The sequence below is a fragment of the Pseudophryne corroboree genome, chromosome 7 (assembly GCF_028390025.1).
Source record: "Pseudophryne corroboree isolate aPseCor3 chromosome 7, aPseCor3.hap2, whole genome shotgun sequence".
Taxonomy (NCBI): domain Eukaryota; kingdom Metazoa; phylum Chordata; class Amphibia; order Anura; family Myobatrachidae; genus Pseudophryne; species Pseudophryne corroboree.
The window spans coordinates 31,611,383-31,626,112 of record NC_086450.1 but is presented as its reverse complement, the minus strand read 5'-3'; the positions used below and the strand labels follow the sequence as shown (position 1 = coordinate 31,626,112).

At 46.1% G+C, this 14,730-nt stretch overlaps 1 protein-coding gene across 4 annotated transcripts in view; it reads left to right on the top strand.

Moving 5' to 3' along the window:
- Positions 1-14,730, top strand: part of SLC35F5 (solute carrier family 35 member F5) — a 125,095-nt gene that overhangs the window by 59,503 nt on the left and 50,862 nt on the right. For all 4 annotated transcript variants that reach the window (XM_063932887.1, XM_063932885.1, XM_063932884.1 and 1 more), the window contains 2 exons: positions 4,681-4,768; positions 4,988-5,052. In XM_063932887.1, coding sequence (XP_063788957.1) covers positions 4,681-4,768; positions 4,988-5,052 — 153 coding nt within the window. The remainder of the gene's footprint in view (positions 1-4,680; positions 4,769-4,987; positions 5,053-14,730) is intronic.

Below are 14,730 nucleotides of genomic sequence, written 5' to 3'. Positions count from 1 at the left end.
GGCTACGGCCGGGAAATCCACCTTTCTACCTCAAGTCACTCCCCAACAGAAAAAGGCACCGACCTTTCAACCGCAGCCCTTTCGTTCCTTTAAAAATAAGAGAGCAAAGGGCTATTCATATCTGCCACGAGGCAGAGGACGAGGGAAGAGACAGCAACAGGCAGCTCCTTCCCAGGAACAGAAGCCCTCCCCGGCTTCTACAAAAGCCTCAGCATGACGCTGGGGCTTCGCAAGCGGACTCGGGGGCGGTAGGCGGTCGTCTCAAGAATTACAGCGCGCAGTGGGCTCACTCGCAGGTAAATCCCTGGATCCTGCAGATAATATCTCAGGGGTACAGGTTGAAATTAGAGACAGAGCCACCTCGCCGTTTCCTGAAGTCTGCTTTACCAACGTCCCCCTCAGAAAGGGAGACGGTTTTGGAAGCCATTCACAAGCTGTATTCTCAGCAGGTGATAGTCAAGGTACCTCTTCTACAACAAGGGAAGGGGTATTATTCCACTCTTTTTGTGGTACCGAAGCCGGATGGCTCGGTAAGGCCTATTCTAAATCTGAAGTCCTTGAACCTGTACATAAAGAAGTTCAAGTTCAAGATGGAGTCACTCAGAGCAGTGATAGCGAACCTGGAAGAAGGGGACTTTATGGTATCCTTGGACATCAAGGATGCGTATCTCCACGTTCCAATTACCCCTCACACCAGGGGTACCTCAGGTTCGTTGTACAAAACTGTCACTATCAGTTTCAGACGCTGCCGTTTGGTTTGTCCACGGCATCTCGGGTCTTTACAAAGGTAATGGCCGAGATAATATTTCTTCTTCGAAGAAAAGGCGTATTAATTATCCCATGCTTGGACGATCTCCTAATAAGGGCAAGGTCCAGAGAACAGCTAGAGATGGGTTTAGCACTATCTCAAGAGGTGCTAAAGCAGCACGGATGGATTCTGAATATTCCAAAATCCCAATTATTGCCGACAACTCGTCTGCTGTTCCTGGGGATGATTCTGGACACAGTTCAGAAAAAGGTTTTTCTTCCCGAAGAAAAAGCCAAGGAGTTATCTGACCTGGTCAGGAACCTCCTAAAACCAGGAAAGGTGTCTGTACATCAATGCACAAGAGTCCTGGGAAAAAATGGTAGCTTCTTACGAAGCAATCCCTTTCGGCAGATTCCATGCAAAGGGATCTGTTGGACAAATGGTCAGGGTCGCATCTTCAGATGCACCTGCGGATAACCCTGTCGCCGAGGACAAGAGTATCCTTTCTGTGGTGGTTGCAGGAGGCTCATCTATTGGAGGGCCGCAGATTCGGCATGCAGGATTGGATCCTGGTGACCACGGATGCCAGCCTGAGAGGCTGGGGAGCAGTCACACAGGGAAGAAATTTCCAGGGAGTGTGGTCGAGCCTGAAAACGTCTCTTCACATAAGCATTCTGGAACTAAGAGCAATCTACAATGCTCTAAGCCAGGCGAAACCTCTGCTTCAAGGAAGACCGGTGTTGATCCAGTCGGACAACATCACGGCAGTCGCCCATGTAAACAGACAGGGCGGCACAAGAAGCAGGAGGGCAATGGCAGAAGCTGCCAGGATCCTTCGCTGGGCGGAGAATCACGTGATAGCACTGTCAGCAGTATTCATCCCGGGCGTGGACAACTGGGAAGCAGACTTCCTCAGCAGACACGACCTTCACCCGGGAGAGTGGGGACTTCATCCAGAAGTTTTCCACATGCTATTCAACCGTTGGGTAAAACCAATGGTGGACATGATGGCGTCTCGCCTCAACAAGACACTGGACAGGTATTGCGCCAGGTCAAGAGATCCGCAGGCAATAGCTGTGGACGCGCTGGTAACACATTGGGTGTACCAGTCGGTATAGGTGTTTCCTCCTCTGCCTCTCATACCAAAGGTTTTGAGGATTATACGGCAAAGAGGAGTAAGACTAGTGGCTCCGGATTGGCCAAGAAGGACTTGGTACCCGGAACTTCAAGAGATGGTCACGGACGATCCGTGGCCTCTACTTCTGAGAAGGGACCTGCTTCAGCAGGGTCCTTGTCTTTTTCAAGACTTACCGCGGCTGCGTTTGACGGCATGGCGTTTGAATGCCAGATCCTAAAAGGAAAAGGCATTCCAGAAGAAGTCATTCCTACCTTGATAAAGGCAAGGAAGGAAGTCACCGCGAAGCATTATCGCCGTATTTGGCGAAAATATGTTGCGTGGTGCGAGCAGCGGAGTGCTCCGATGGAGGAATTTCAACTGGGTCGTTTTCCTACATTTCCTGCAATCAGGATTGTCTATGGGTCTCAAATTGGGATCTATTAAGGTTCAAATTTCGGCCCTATCAATATTCTTCCAAAAAGAATTGGCCTCAGTCCCTGAGGTCCAGATTTTTATCAAAGGAGTACTGCATATACAGCCTCCTGTGGTGCCTAAGGTGGCACCGTGGGATCTAAATGTAGTTTTAGATTTCCTCAAATCCAATTGGTTTGAACCACTAAAGAATGTGGATTTGAAATATCTCACATGGAAAGTGACTATGTTACTGGCCCTGGCTTCGGCCGGGAGAGTATCTGAACTGGCGGCTTTGTCTTATAAAAGCCCTTATTTAATTTTCCATTCGACATAGGACAGAGCTGCGGACGCGTCCGCATTTTCTCCCTAAGGTGGTATCAGCGTTTCACCTGAACCAGCCTATTGTAGTGCCTGCGGCTACAGACGACTTGAAGGACTCCAAGTTGTTGGACGTTGTCAGAGCCTTAAAAATATACATTTAAAGGACGGCTGGAGTCAGAAAATCTGACTCGCTGTTTATACTGTATGCACCCAACAAGTTGGGTGCACCTGCTTCTAAGCAGTCGATTGCTCGTTGGATTTGTAACAAAATTCAACTTGTACATTCTGTGGCAGGCCTGCCACAGCCTAAATCTGTTAAGGCCCATTCCGCAAGGAAGGTGGGCTCATCTTGGGCGGCTGCCCGAGGGGTCTCGGCATTACAACTCTGCCGAGCAGCTACGTGGTCAGGGGAGAACACGTTTGTAAATTTTTACAAATTTGATACCCTGGCAAAGGAGGACCTGGAGTTCTCTCATTCGGTGCTGCAGAGTCATCCGCACTCTCCCGCCCGTTTGGGAGCTTTGGTATAATCCCCATGGTCCTTTCAGGAACCCCAGCATCCACTTAGGACGATAGAGAAAATAAGAATTTACTTACCGATAATTCTATTTCTCGGAGTCCGTAGTGGATGCTGGGCGCCCATCCCAAGTGCGGATTATCTGCAATACTTGTACATAGTTATTGTTAACTAATTCGGGTTATTGTTTAGGAAGCCATCTTTCAGAGGCTCCTCTGTTATCATACTGTTAACTGGGTTTAGATCACAAGTTGTACGGTGTGATTGGTGTGGCTGGTATGAGTCTTACCCGGGATTCAAAATCCTCCCTTATTGTGTACGCTCGTCCGGGCACAGTACCTAACTGGAGTCTGGAGGAGGGTCATAGGGGGAGGAGCCAGTACACACCACCTGACCTGTAAAAGCTTTACTTTTGTGCCCTGTCTCCTGAGGAGCCGCTATTCCCCATGGTCCTTTCAGGAACCCCAGCATCCACTACGGACTCCGAGAAATAGAATTATCGGTAAGTAAATTCTTATTTTAAGAGCCTGCGGAAGGGATTGATCGGCTACAAGACGGCCATTTTGTGGGTGAGGGCTGTCATCGAAGTCCATGAGAAGAGGGCCGAGAGAACAGGAGGGAGGAGTACTTTGTTCCTAGGTGCTTACCATCTAAGGGGAGGGGAGACAGACAGAAGACATGAGGCGTGAGCAAGCCAATGGGGAACCGAAGGCAGGAAGGTAGAGAGATAGCGATGGTTGAGGAAGGAGGAAGGTAGCGAGATTGAGTTGGCTGTGGCAGAAAGGTTAGGCGAGCCACCAGGTTAATTTTTTATGTGCTGGATGGGTGTGCTGTGATGAACAGGTGGGTTACTAGTGCCCGTTTAAAGCACTTCAAGATCGGGAAGAGCCTGATGAAGCATTGGAGAGTGTTCCAGTGAAGAGGGGTGGCACAGGAGGAATCTTGGATTCGTGTGTGAGGTGCAGTAACCAGGGAAGAAGAGAGGTGAAGGTCATTGGCCGACCGGAAAGTGCTGGAAGGCATATATAAGGTGATGAGGTTGGAGAGGTCCTGGTATGTGAGGGTTAGGAGTTTGAAGAGGATTCTGTAGAGCAGGCCTGGCCAACCTGTGGCTCTCCAGCTGTTGTAAAACTACAAGTCCCATCATGCCTTACCACAATTTTGCTATTGGGGAATGCTATAACTGTGGCAGGGCATGCTGGGATGTGTAGTTTCACAACATCTGGAGAGCCACAAGTTGGCCAGGCCTGCTGTAGAGGAAGGGGAGCCAGTGCAGATTAGGGTTACTGGTTGTTACATCCCTTTAGTACAGGATAGGTCATTAGAAACGGAGTTTGTGCTTCTAATGGACAATCGTCATCTGATGGGTTGATTTGCGCACAAAGCTAATTCGGCCATTTTACTTGATGCACGAGTTGAGATACTGTGTGTAAGATCTGTGACGTGCTCCTGCATCCCAGTGTATATTGGTGCTGGGAGATTATCCACTTTCCACAGCTACATTCTACAGTACCCAAGTCCTGTCACTACTTTGATCTTTGTCATGTGCTTATTTTACCTCAGGTCTCTTCACGTTGATCCTGGCCTCTGTCTTTCCAAGCAACAGCGGGGATCGGTTCACACTTTCCAAATTATTGGCGGTTGTTTTGAGGTAAATGTTTGAGACCATACAGTAATCCTCACTCAAGTTACCGTACGTCTGACAGTCTTTTCTCTTCCTCTGTACCCTAACCTTGCTCCGCAGTCTGATACATCTCCTTAATAGATATATTTGTTGTGCTGATATATCTCACTTATCCGTCATTTCATGTCATTTTGGTGACCTAATCATTTTTTGAATTTATTTTATTTTTTTTATTTTATTTTCTAGCATTGGAGGTGTGGTGCTTGTTAGCTTGTCTGGCACTGATAATTCAAGAGACAAAGATACTATAGGTAAATGCCCAGTTACAAGGTATTCTAGTACAGAATCTAAGTTTGAGGAGGACATTATTAAATGTTTGTTACTTTATTAAAGAACTGTTCAGCATTTCACACTAGTTCTTATTTCCCTGCTGTTCTGTTTTGCAAATAACTTTACAAAAAGTTTTGAACCGGTGCCCTTTGATTGTTATGCCATATGTTATAGGCCCCATGGGGAAATTACCCGATCCCCCGACACCAGGGGGTAAATTTACTAAGGTGGGAGTTTTTTAGAACTGGTGATGTTGCCCATAGCAACCAATCAGATTCTACTTAACATTTGTCTAGCTGCTTCTAGAAGATAATAGATACAATCTGATTGGTTGCTATGGGCAACATCACCAGTTCTAAAAATCTCCCACCTTAGTAAATTTACCCCCAGGATTGAGGAATTGGGTAATCCAACATGTTGGATTTCCCCAATTTGCTGATCCTGACCAAAAAATATTTGGCAAATCGGGGATGCTGACAAACTTGCAGATTATCGATGGCCTCGGATTATCGAATCTGAGAAACGTGTCAGAGATGTACAGTATGGGGCCTGTTACACAATATTTTTTTTTTTATTAATCTACAAAGAAACTGACATAAGGGGGTATATGTAATAGGGTCAGAGTTTGTCGGAGGTACTAGGTTTGGGCCGTGAATGCCTGGAGTTTTAAAGCGGCAATTATTTGCAAAACAAAACCAGGTTGGTTTTGCTTCGTAAATAATTGCCGCTTTAAATATACGGGCATTCACAGCCGAAATCCTGCACCTCTGGCAAACTTGAACCCCATTACATATACCCTAAAAAGTGTTCTTTCGGGTTATATTGTTTTGTTTGTGTCTTGGTTCGGTAACATAGTTTACGTTAGGTTGTAATACTTTATCAGGGCAGTGTCTGAGGTAAATAGACGAGAAAAAAGGAGAAAAAAGGCTGTATTGTTGATGCACAGGAATGAAAGTGACCTAATTGTCACTATATTTTCAAAAATTATTATCTAAAATTTAACTTTTATTGCAATCAATTTAAAATAATATGACAATAACAAACACACAAACTACGAGTATAGACGAAACATAGAGGTTAAAATTAAGACATATACAACATATACCACAAGTGCAATTGAAATAATAAATGTGATTAAAGATTAAAAAATGTGTCCGCGTGTTGATTCATATGTCCTGTTATATAATATTGCTCTCAATTTAACACCAGTCTGATACTAGTTGTGTGCAAACAATCACTGTTTTTAAATGATCATTATTAGAAATATCGATGTAGTGTCAAAGCTGTTTCATTCGTATTTAAATATTGTCAGCTGACACTATCATTCAGACAGCAAGAGAGGTATAATATCTGACTGTCAGTGCTGTCTGTCTATTGTTCTGTATACAGAAAAAGGGGGAGAGAGAGAACCTTGTTGAGAGAGACTGTGAATCACTGTGTGTATATCAGTTGTTTGAATACATCCTTCTTAAGCTTTCCAAGGAATGTTCGTAAATACGAGAAATTAAATTCATCTGCCTGACAATTGGTGCATTATTTACATCAGACAGTGTTTGTGTGCTGATGGCAGTAATAAATGATGCCAGTAAGATGTAATTTATTGGTGTATTATAATTAGAATGAACCCATTGTAGCTTTAGTAAAGCATGTAGTCATTATATAAGGCGAAAAAAATGGGAGGGTCAGTAGCGTCCTCCTTCCTGCGTGTCGCTATTATAATAAAATAGCTATTTGTTCAATTAGTTTGGTTATGTCAGATATAATTATCCTACTAAGGGAAATTGTGTCCCTTTATAATTAGGGATAGCCAAGCAGATATAGATAACAATTTATGCTTTACCGGCTTGTTTATTAAAGAAATGCCAAGCACACTGAATTATATGGATAAGCTGTTATCAAATGGAACAGGTTCAGGTTAACATTGATACAGTTATTATGTTTACAGTTGTTCAATTTGTATCATAAATGTTTCCTCCTGGCTACCAGGTGACCACTGTGATTAAATGTGATACATTGTAGCATCCCCATATGTTTACTATTCACAGTACTGATTGTCAGTGTCTATTCCCTGGTATAAATGTGTGGCATGAATCTGCTTAAATCAAGGCAGTTATTATCCTTTAAATAGATTATATCAGCACATGCTGAATATTATCAAAAAGCACCAAGAGGAGTGCACATCTATCTCATTTAGTATTCTCTCTGTCTATTGTGTAAAGGTACATATGCAGCACACATCTACTGAATTCAGACAATGGGAGTCCTTTCATTAGATTGTATCAGAACATGTTTAGAGTAATCTTGCACTGATTGCATTATTCCTGAGCAATAGAAAGAACATGAATCTCTATCATAGATTGTTCCATCAGTCTACTTATACAATACTACAGGTGCTGTCAGGTAGTGGTATAACAACTAAATCAGAGCTGGTTGTACATTTAAATTAATATGTGAGCGAGGACATAGAACGTACACGCGGACACACGCTGCCCACACGCGTGTTCCGCCGTTACTCTGACAGCTTCGTCAGGGCTGAACCCGAATGCCTCTCCTGGCATAATATTTAAGCTTTGAGCGTTGTCCAATAGGTATGTTTTCCTTCGTCACATGTGCCGACTAGCCAATCATTGTGCTGTATCGGCGGTCACGTGATCAGGGTGACCAATCACGGGATGTCTGGATCTCCATGGTGACAGCTCGTAGCTGTACTGCATTCACGGACATTATTAGTGAAGAAGCCCCTTCCTCTGTATAGGTATAATTACATGATCGTGTATCTTATGCTCTATTGAGGAGGAAGGATATGTATCTTGCTATCTAGGATCGTTAATTAGTCTGATTGTGCTGGCGCAAATATTGGTCCGTCTCCCATAGTGTGGAGGTGACCTTGCTGTTGTTATTATTGCTGGCATACATATTCCATGCCTGCACCTACCTGTACTGTGTATAATATATAAGCCCATATATACCATTACTTCCACCTCAGTGGTCGTATGATCCTCCCCCTGGTCATGGAATGTTTTGATCTCCATGGCAACAGTTAGAAATCAGGAATCATGCACAGACGCTGTTAATCATAAAAATAAATAATAAAAATCCTTTCTAACCTGTAATTGTGAACACACTCGAATATTAAGTATGTTATCTTAAAATAAATAGATGTATTGTTAGTGCCCCTGATATGATTGTTTCACCTGCTTGTATGGTTCAGATTGTCGGAGGTACTAGGTTTGTCGGAGGTACTAGGTTTGGGCCTTGAATGCCTGGAGTTTTAAAGCGGCAATTATTTGCAAAACAAAACCAGGTTGCTTTTGCTTCGTAAATAATTGCCGCTTTAAATATACGGGCATTCACAGCCGAAATCCTGCACCTCTGGCAAACTTGAACCCCATTACGTATACCCTAAAAAGTGTTCTTTCGGGTTATATTGTTTTGTTTGTGTCTTGGTTCGGTAACATAGTTTACGTTAGGTTGTAATACTTTATCAGGGCAGTGTCTGAGGTATGAAGGTTCCCCCCCTTTTTTGTTATATTTAGACATTATTTTTTATCCAAGTAAATAGAGTCTTAAAACATTGCTTGAAAGATCTGATTTTTGTTAAAATGCTGCCTTATGGATAGAAGAGCAGGGTGGTTGCATAGGAATACTATGAATGGAAGAACGTGGTGGGAGCGTTTGTTTTGTTACCGATAGAAGAATGTGGTGAGTGCGTTGGTTTATTCTGGGTGTAGGAACATAGCTGGTGTATTGGTTTATTATTGATGGAACAGTATGGCAGGTGTGGTGTTTTTGTCCTGAATGGAAAAACTTTGAAGGTGTGCTGGGTTATTGTGATTAGAAGAACGTGGCAGGTGTGCTGGTTTATTGTGGGTGGAAGAACGTGGCAGGTGTGTTTGTTTATTGTGGATGGAAGAACGTGGCAGGTGTGATGGTTTATTGTGGGTGGAAGAACGTGGTAGGTGTGCTGGTTTATTGTTTGTGGAAGAACGTGGCAGGTGTGCTGGTTTATTGTGAGTGGAAGAACGTGGCAGATGGAAGGTATGTTATTTTGTAAATGGATGGAAGATTATGTCTGGTGTGATGGTTTTGTAGTAAAGTGGGTGACTTGGATTATTATGGATGGAAGAAAATGGTGGGTTGACGTTGTTATTGATGGAAGAACATAGTGTAATTATTATGGATAAAAGAACATGATTTATGCATTCACTTATTATGGTTTGAAGAACTTGGCAGGTGTGTTGCTTTTATAATTAGTGGAAGGCGGAGTGTCCTAAATTTTCTGGGGGTTGTGTGTGTTTGTTATGGATGGAAGTACATGACTGGTCTGTTGGTTTATTACAGATAGAAGATTACTGGGGGGGGGGGGGGGGGTTTCATTGTTGAAAGGACATGGGTGCGCTGGTTTATTATGGTGGGAAGAACATAGCATCTGGGTTTGTTCTTTAATTGGCAGAAGAACATGGATGGTGTGTTAGTTTATTATGGAAGATCACTTCATCAGGGTTGTGTTTTTTGTAATTGATGATAGAACGTGGTGGTTCTATTTGTTTTATTCGTCAATTACATGGCCGGTGAATTAATCTTTGACCCGGAAGAACATTCCCAGGTGTGTTGGTTTGTTCAGCTGATGGGAAAACCTGGCTGGTGTGCTAGCGGATGGAAGGACCTGGCGGGTGTGCTAGCGGATGGAAGGACCTGGCGGGTGTGCTGGCGGATGGAAGGACCTGGCGGGTGTGCTAGCGGGTGGAAGGACCTGGCGGGTGTGCTAGCGGGTGGAAGGACCTTATCGATGTGCTAGCGGGTGGAAGGACCTGGCAGGTGTGCTAGCGGGTGGAAGGACCTGGCAGGTGTGCTAGCGGATGGAAGGACCTGGCGGGTGTGCTAGCTGGTGGAAGGACCTGGCGGGTGGGCTTGTGGGTGGAAGCACCTGGCCGCTGGAAGGATCTGGCGGGTGTGCTGGCGGATGGCAGTATCTGGGGTTTGTGCTGGTGGATGAAAGGATCTGGCGGGTGTGCTGGTGGATGGAAGGATCTGGCGGGTGTGCTGGTGGATGGAAGGATGTGGCGGGTGTGCCGGTGGATGGAAGGATCTGGCGGGTGTGCTAGCGGATGGAAGGATTTGGCGGGTGTGCCGGTGGATGGAAGGATCTGGCGGGTGTGCTGGTGAATGGAAGGATCTGGCGGGTGTGCTGGTGGATGGAGGGATCTGGCGGGTGTGCCGGTGGATGGAAGGATCTGGCGGGTGTGCCGGTGGATGGAAGGATGTGGTTGTGTGCCGGTGGATGGAAGGATCTGGCGGGTGTGCTAGTAGATGGAAGGATCTGGCGGGTGTGCCGGTGGATGGAAGGATCTGGCGGGTGTGCTAGCAAATGGAAGAATATGGCGGCATAACATGGCACATAAAGCGGAGAAGCTGGCCATAGCAAGCAATATGCTACTGACTGTCATTGTATCTCCGCTTTCTCTCTGGTGTGATGCATGTCCACCATAATCATTTATCAAGTAAATAAAAACTAGAGAACTCCCCTCCCCATTAGCTAATCTTCACACGGCAGCTTTATATGTGTATTAAACACAATATATGCATTCTTCTTATTCACTTTTATATAATGATGAGAACCAAATTTATCTTATGTTCTAGAGGATACTGGGTTCCATTTAGTACCATGGGGTATAGACGGGTCCACTAGGAGCCATGGGCACCTTAAGAATTTGATCGTGTGGGCTGGCTCCTCCCTCTATGCCCCTCCTACCAGACTCGGTTTAGAAAATGTGCTCGGAGGAGCCGGTCACGCTGAAGGAAGCTCCTGAAGAGTTTTCTGCATTTATTTTCTCTGTTTGTTATTTTCCGTCAAGGCTGGTTGGCACCAGCCTGCCTGCTTCGTGGGACTTAGGGGGTGCGGCCCAACCTCTTGAAGGGTTAATGGTCCCGTTCCCCGCTGACAGGACACTGAGCTCCTGAGGAAACTATTCGCAAGCCCCACCACGCCAAGCGTACATTCCCGCAGCACGGCGTCACCCATAACAGAGCCAGAAGAATGAAGAGTGGTGAGTACTGAGCCGGCGTCCCAGTTAGCGAGGCGCCAGCCATTATGGCGGCACGAGGGTAGGGAGAGGCACGGCTTCCAAACAGGGCGGAATGCGTCTCCAGACACCGTACACGACTGCGTCTCAGTACACTGTACACAGTACCCACACTGGCAAACACAGCCTTAAAATGGTTCTGCTCCATTTTAAGCACACAAATGACCTCAGCCAGTATAAAAAAAAGCGGGAAGACCGCGCGCCATTGAAGGGGCGGAGCTTCACTATGAGAGGATCCAGCAGCTCACCAGCGCCATTTTCACTCTGCAGTGGACACCGACGCTTACTGACAGGGACGCGCAGCTCCTCCGGTGTGACTCCAAATTACCTCAGTGGTACCAGGGGGGTCATAGCAGGGGGGGAGCGACTATTAGGGGTATATTCAATTGGTGTCGAAAACTGCCGTCTGTCGAAAAGACGGCAGTTTTCGACTTTTTAAGGTCGAAACGTGATTCGACCTATTCAATGCTTTTCGACAAGTCGAAGCATTCGACTTGTCGAAAAACACGTGGATTGGCGGAATAGCTGCGGTTTTGGACTTGAAAAAGTCGAATTAAGATGAGATTGAATAGGGGTTGTCGGATCCATTCCGACAAATACATGTCGGAATGGATCCAACTTTAATTGAATATACCCCTTAGTGTACTAAGTCCCCTATCAGGGTACTTAGTCTGCGACCCAGCTAAGCTTGGCATTAGCGGCAAGGGCGCTGTGGGGGCTGGCTCCAAACAACTCTGTGTCTCCCTGAAGGGCTCGTTGTGGGTTACTTGTGCTTAACCTTTTCCTGTGTGTGTGTGTGTGTGTGTGTGTGTGTGTGCGCTGTCACATTTACATTATGTCAGGCAAGGAGTGTGTTTCTTGTACCGCAGAGTGTTCCTCTTAACCAGGGGGCTCACTACTGGGTACTCAGGGTTCCCAGAATAGCGGGGCTGAACCGGAGTGGGTTAATTCTCTTAAAGGAATGATCTCCACTCTTTCTACAAAATTGTCCCGCAATGAGAAAGAGATGCAATACTTAAAACAGACTGTGGATGAGTTTATGAACAGAGACTCAGTCCCCAAACCAGCGTCTCAATCCCCTCCCATTAGTCCGCAAAAGCGATCTCTGGCCCATATCCTGCAATCTAACCCTGACGCTGATGGGTCAAACATGGAGGTGGGTGAGGTGGACTTGGAGGGGGGGGGGGGGTGCGGCTCTGTCACATGGAATAGAGGCTCTTATAGAAGCTACCAGAGATGTTCTGCATATTCCTGATGAGGTGTCGGAGAAGTGTGAGGAATCTTATTTTAATGTAAAAAAGAAGTCCTCGGTCACTTTTCCTGCGTCAAAGAAATTGAATATCCTGTTTGAAGAACCATGGGTTAATCCTGTTAAGAAATTTCAGATCCCTAAAAGGTTGCTCTCATCTTTTCCCTTTCCTCTTGAGGATAGGAAAAAAAAATATGGGAAAATCCACCGATAGTAGACGCATCAGTCTCTAGACAATCACGGAAAATTGTACTGCCTGTTCCTTGTACAGCCTTCCTAAAAGACACGGCTGATCATAAAATTGAGACTACACTCAAATCATTGTACACAGCTGCTGGGGTGGTCCAGAGACCCACTATTGCATGTGCGTGGATCACAAAAGACATTGCAAAATGGTCAGGTAACCTAATTGAGGGGTTAGATTCCTTGTCTAGGGGGGATGTTTTACTCCTGCAGCATATACAGGACTCTGCGAACTTTATGGTGGAAGCCATAAAAGAGATAGGCCTGCTTAACGCATGCACCACCACTATGGCAGTGTCGGCACGCAGGGGCTTGTGGCTACGTCAGTGGACTGCTGATGCGGACTCCAGGAAAGGCGTGAAAGTCCTACCATTCGGAGGAGAGGCCTTGTTTGGAGATGAACTAGACAAGTGGATCTCCACAGCTACTGCGGGTAAGTCTACGTATCTTCCTTCCGCAGCCCCCCCCCAACAAAGAAGACATATTCAGCTTCTAAGTTACAGTGCTTTCGGACGGACAAGTTCAAGGGCAAATCCAGAGGTGCTTCTACGTCCTCCAGCGGCGCAAGAGGTAAACCACACAAACCAACAACTGCAGGTGCTCGGGAACAGAGCTCAGGCTCTGCTTCCTCAAAGACTTCAGAATGACGGTGGGCCGCAATGCCTGGAGGGCTGTGAGGTGGGAGCCCGCCTACAATTCTTCAGTCAGATCATGTCACGTTCGTGCCAGGATCCCTGGGTCATAGATCTTATTTCCCAGGGCTACAGACTGGAGTTCCAAAAGCTCCCACCTCACAGATACTTCAAATCAGGCTTGCCAGTTTCACAAGAGGCAAATATTACTTTACAACATGCCATCCAAAAACTGGTACGGACTCAGGTCATTGTTCCAGTTCCACCTCATCTGCTCAACAAGGGGTACTACTCCAACTTGTGTGTAGTACCGAAACCGGGCGGTTCAGTAAGATCAATTCTGAACCTCAAGTCTTTGAACCTGTACTTACGAGTGTTCAAATTCAAGATGGAGTCTCTGAGAGCAGTAAACTCAGGTCTGGAGGAGGGGGAATTCCTAGTTTCTCTGGATATCAAGGATGCGTAACTTCACATTCCAATCTGGCCGCCTTATCAGGCTTATCTATGGTATGCATTGCAAGACTGCCACTACCAGTTCCAGACCCTGCCATTTAGTCTCTCCACGGCACCGAGGGTGTTCACCAAGGTGATGGCAGAGATGATGTTTCTGCTCTGCAAACGGAGTGAACATAATTCCGTACCTGGACGATCTACTGATAAAAGCACCGTCCAGGGAAAGGTTGCTGGACAGCATTGGTCTCTCAACCAAACTCCTCCAGGATTACGGGTGGGTTCTGAACCTTCCAAAGTCTCACCTAAAGCCAACAAGGAGGCTCCCATTCCTGGGAGTGATACTGGACACGGAGTCGCAGAAAGTGTTCCTTCCGTTGGAGAAGGCATTGGTAATCCAGTCAGTGATTGGTAGTTATGTCCTGAAGCCAACCCGGGTGTTGGTGCATCTGTACATTCGCCTTCTGGGGAAAATGGTGGCCTCTTACGAGGCTCTTCAATACGGAAGGTTTCACGCACGACCCTTCCAGCTCGATCTATTGAACAAATGGTCCGGATCACATCTTAAATGCACCAGAGGATCCGTCTGTCGCCAAAAGCCAGGATCTCCCTTCTGTGGTGGCTACAGACTTCTCACCTCATCGAGGTTCAGAATTTAGACCTGGATTCTGTTAACCACAGACGCAAGCCTCAGAGGTTGGGGAGCAGTCACTCAGGGGGTGCAGTTTCAAGGAAGATGGTCAAGTCAGGAAGTCATCCTTCCAATCAACATTCTGGAACTCAGGGCCATATACAACGCCCTTCTGCAGGCCTCACATCTTCTTCAAGATGGGGCCATGCAGGTCCAGTCGGACAATGTGACTGCAGTGACGTACATAAACCGACAGGGTGGAACGAAAAGCCGAGCAGCAATGTCAGAGGTGTCTAGAATTCTCCTCTGGGCAGCTAGAAACGCTGTTGCGTTGTCAGCGGTCTTCATTCCGGGTGTAGACAACTGGGAAG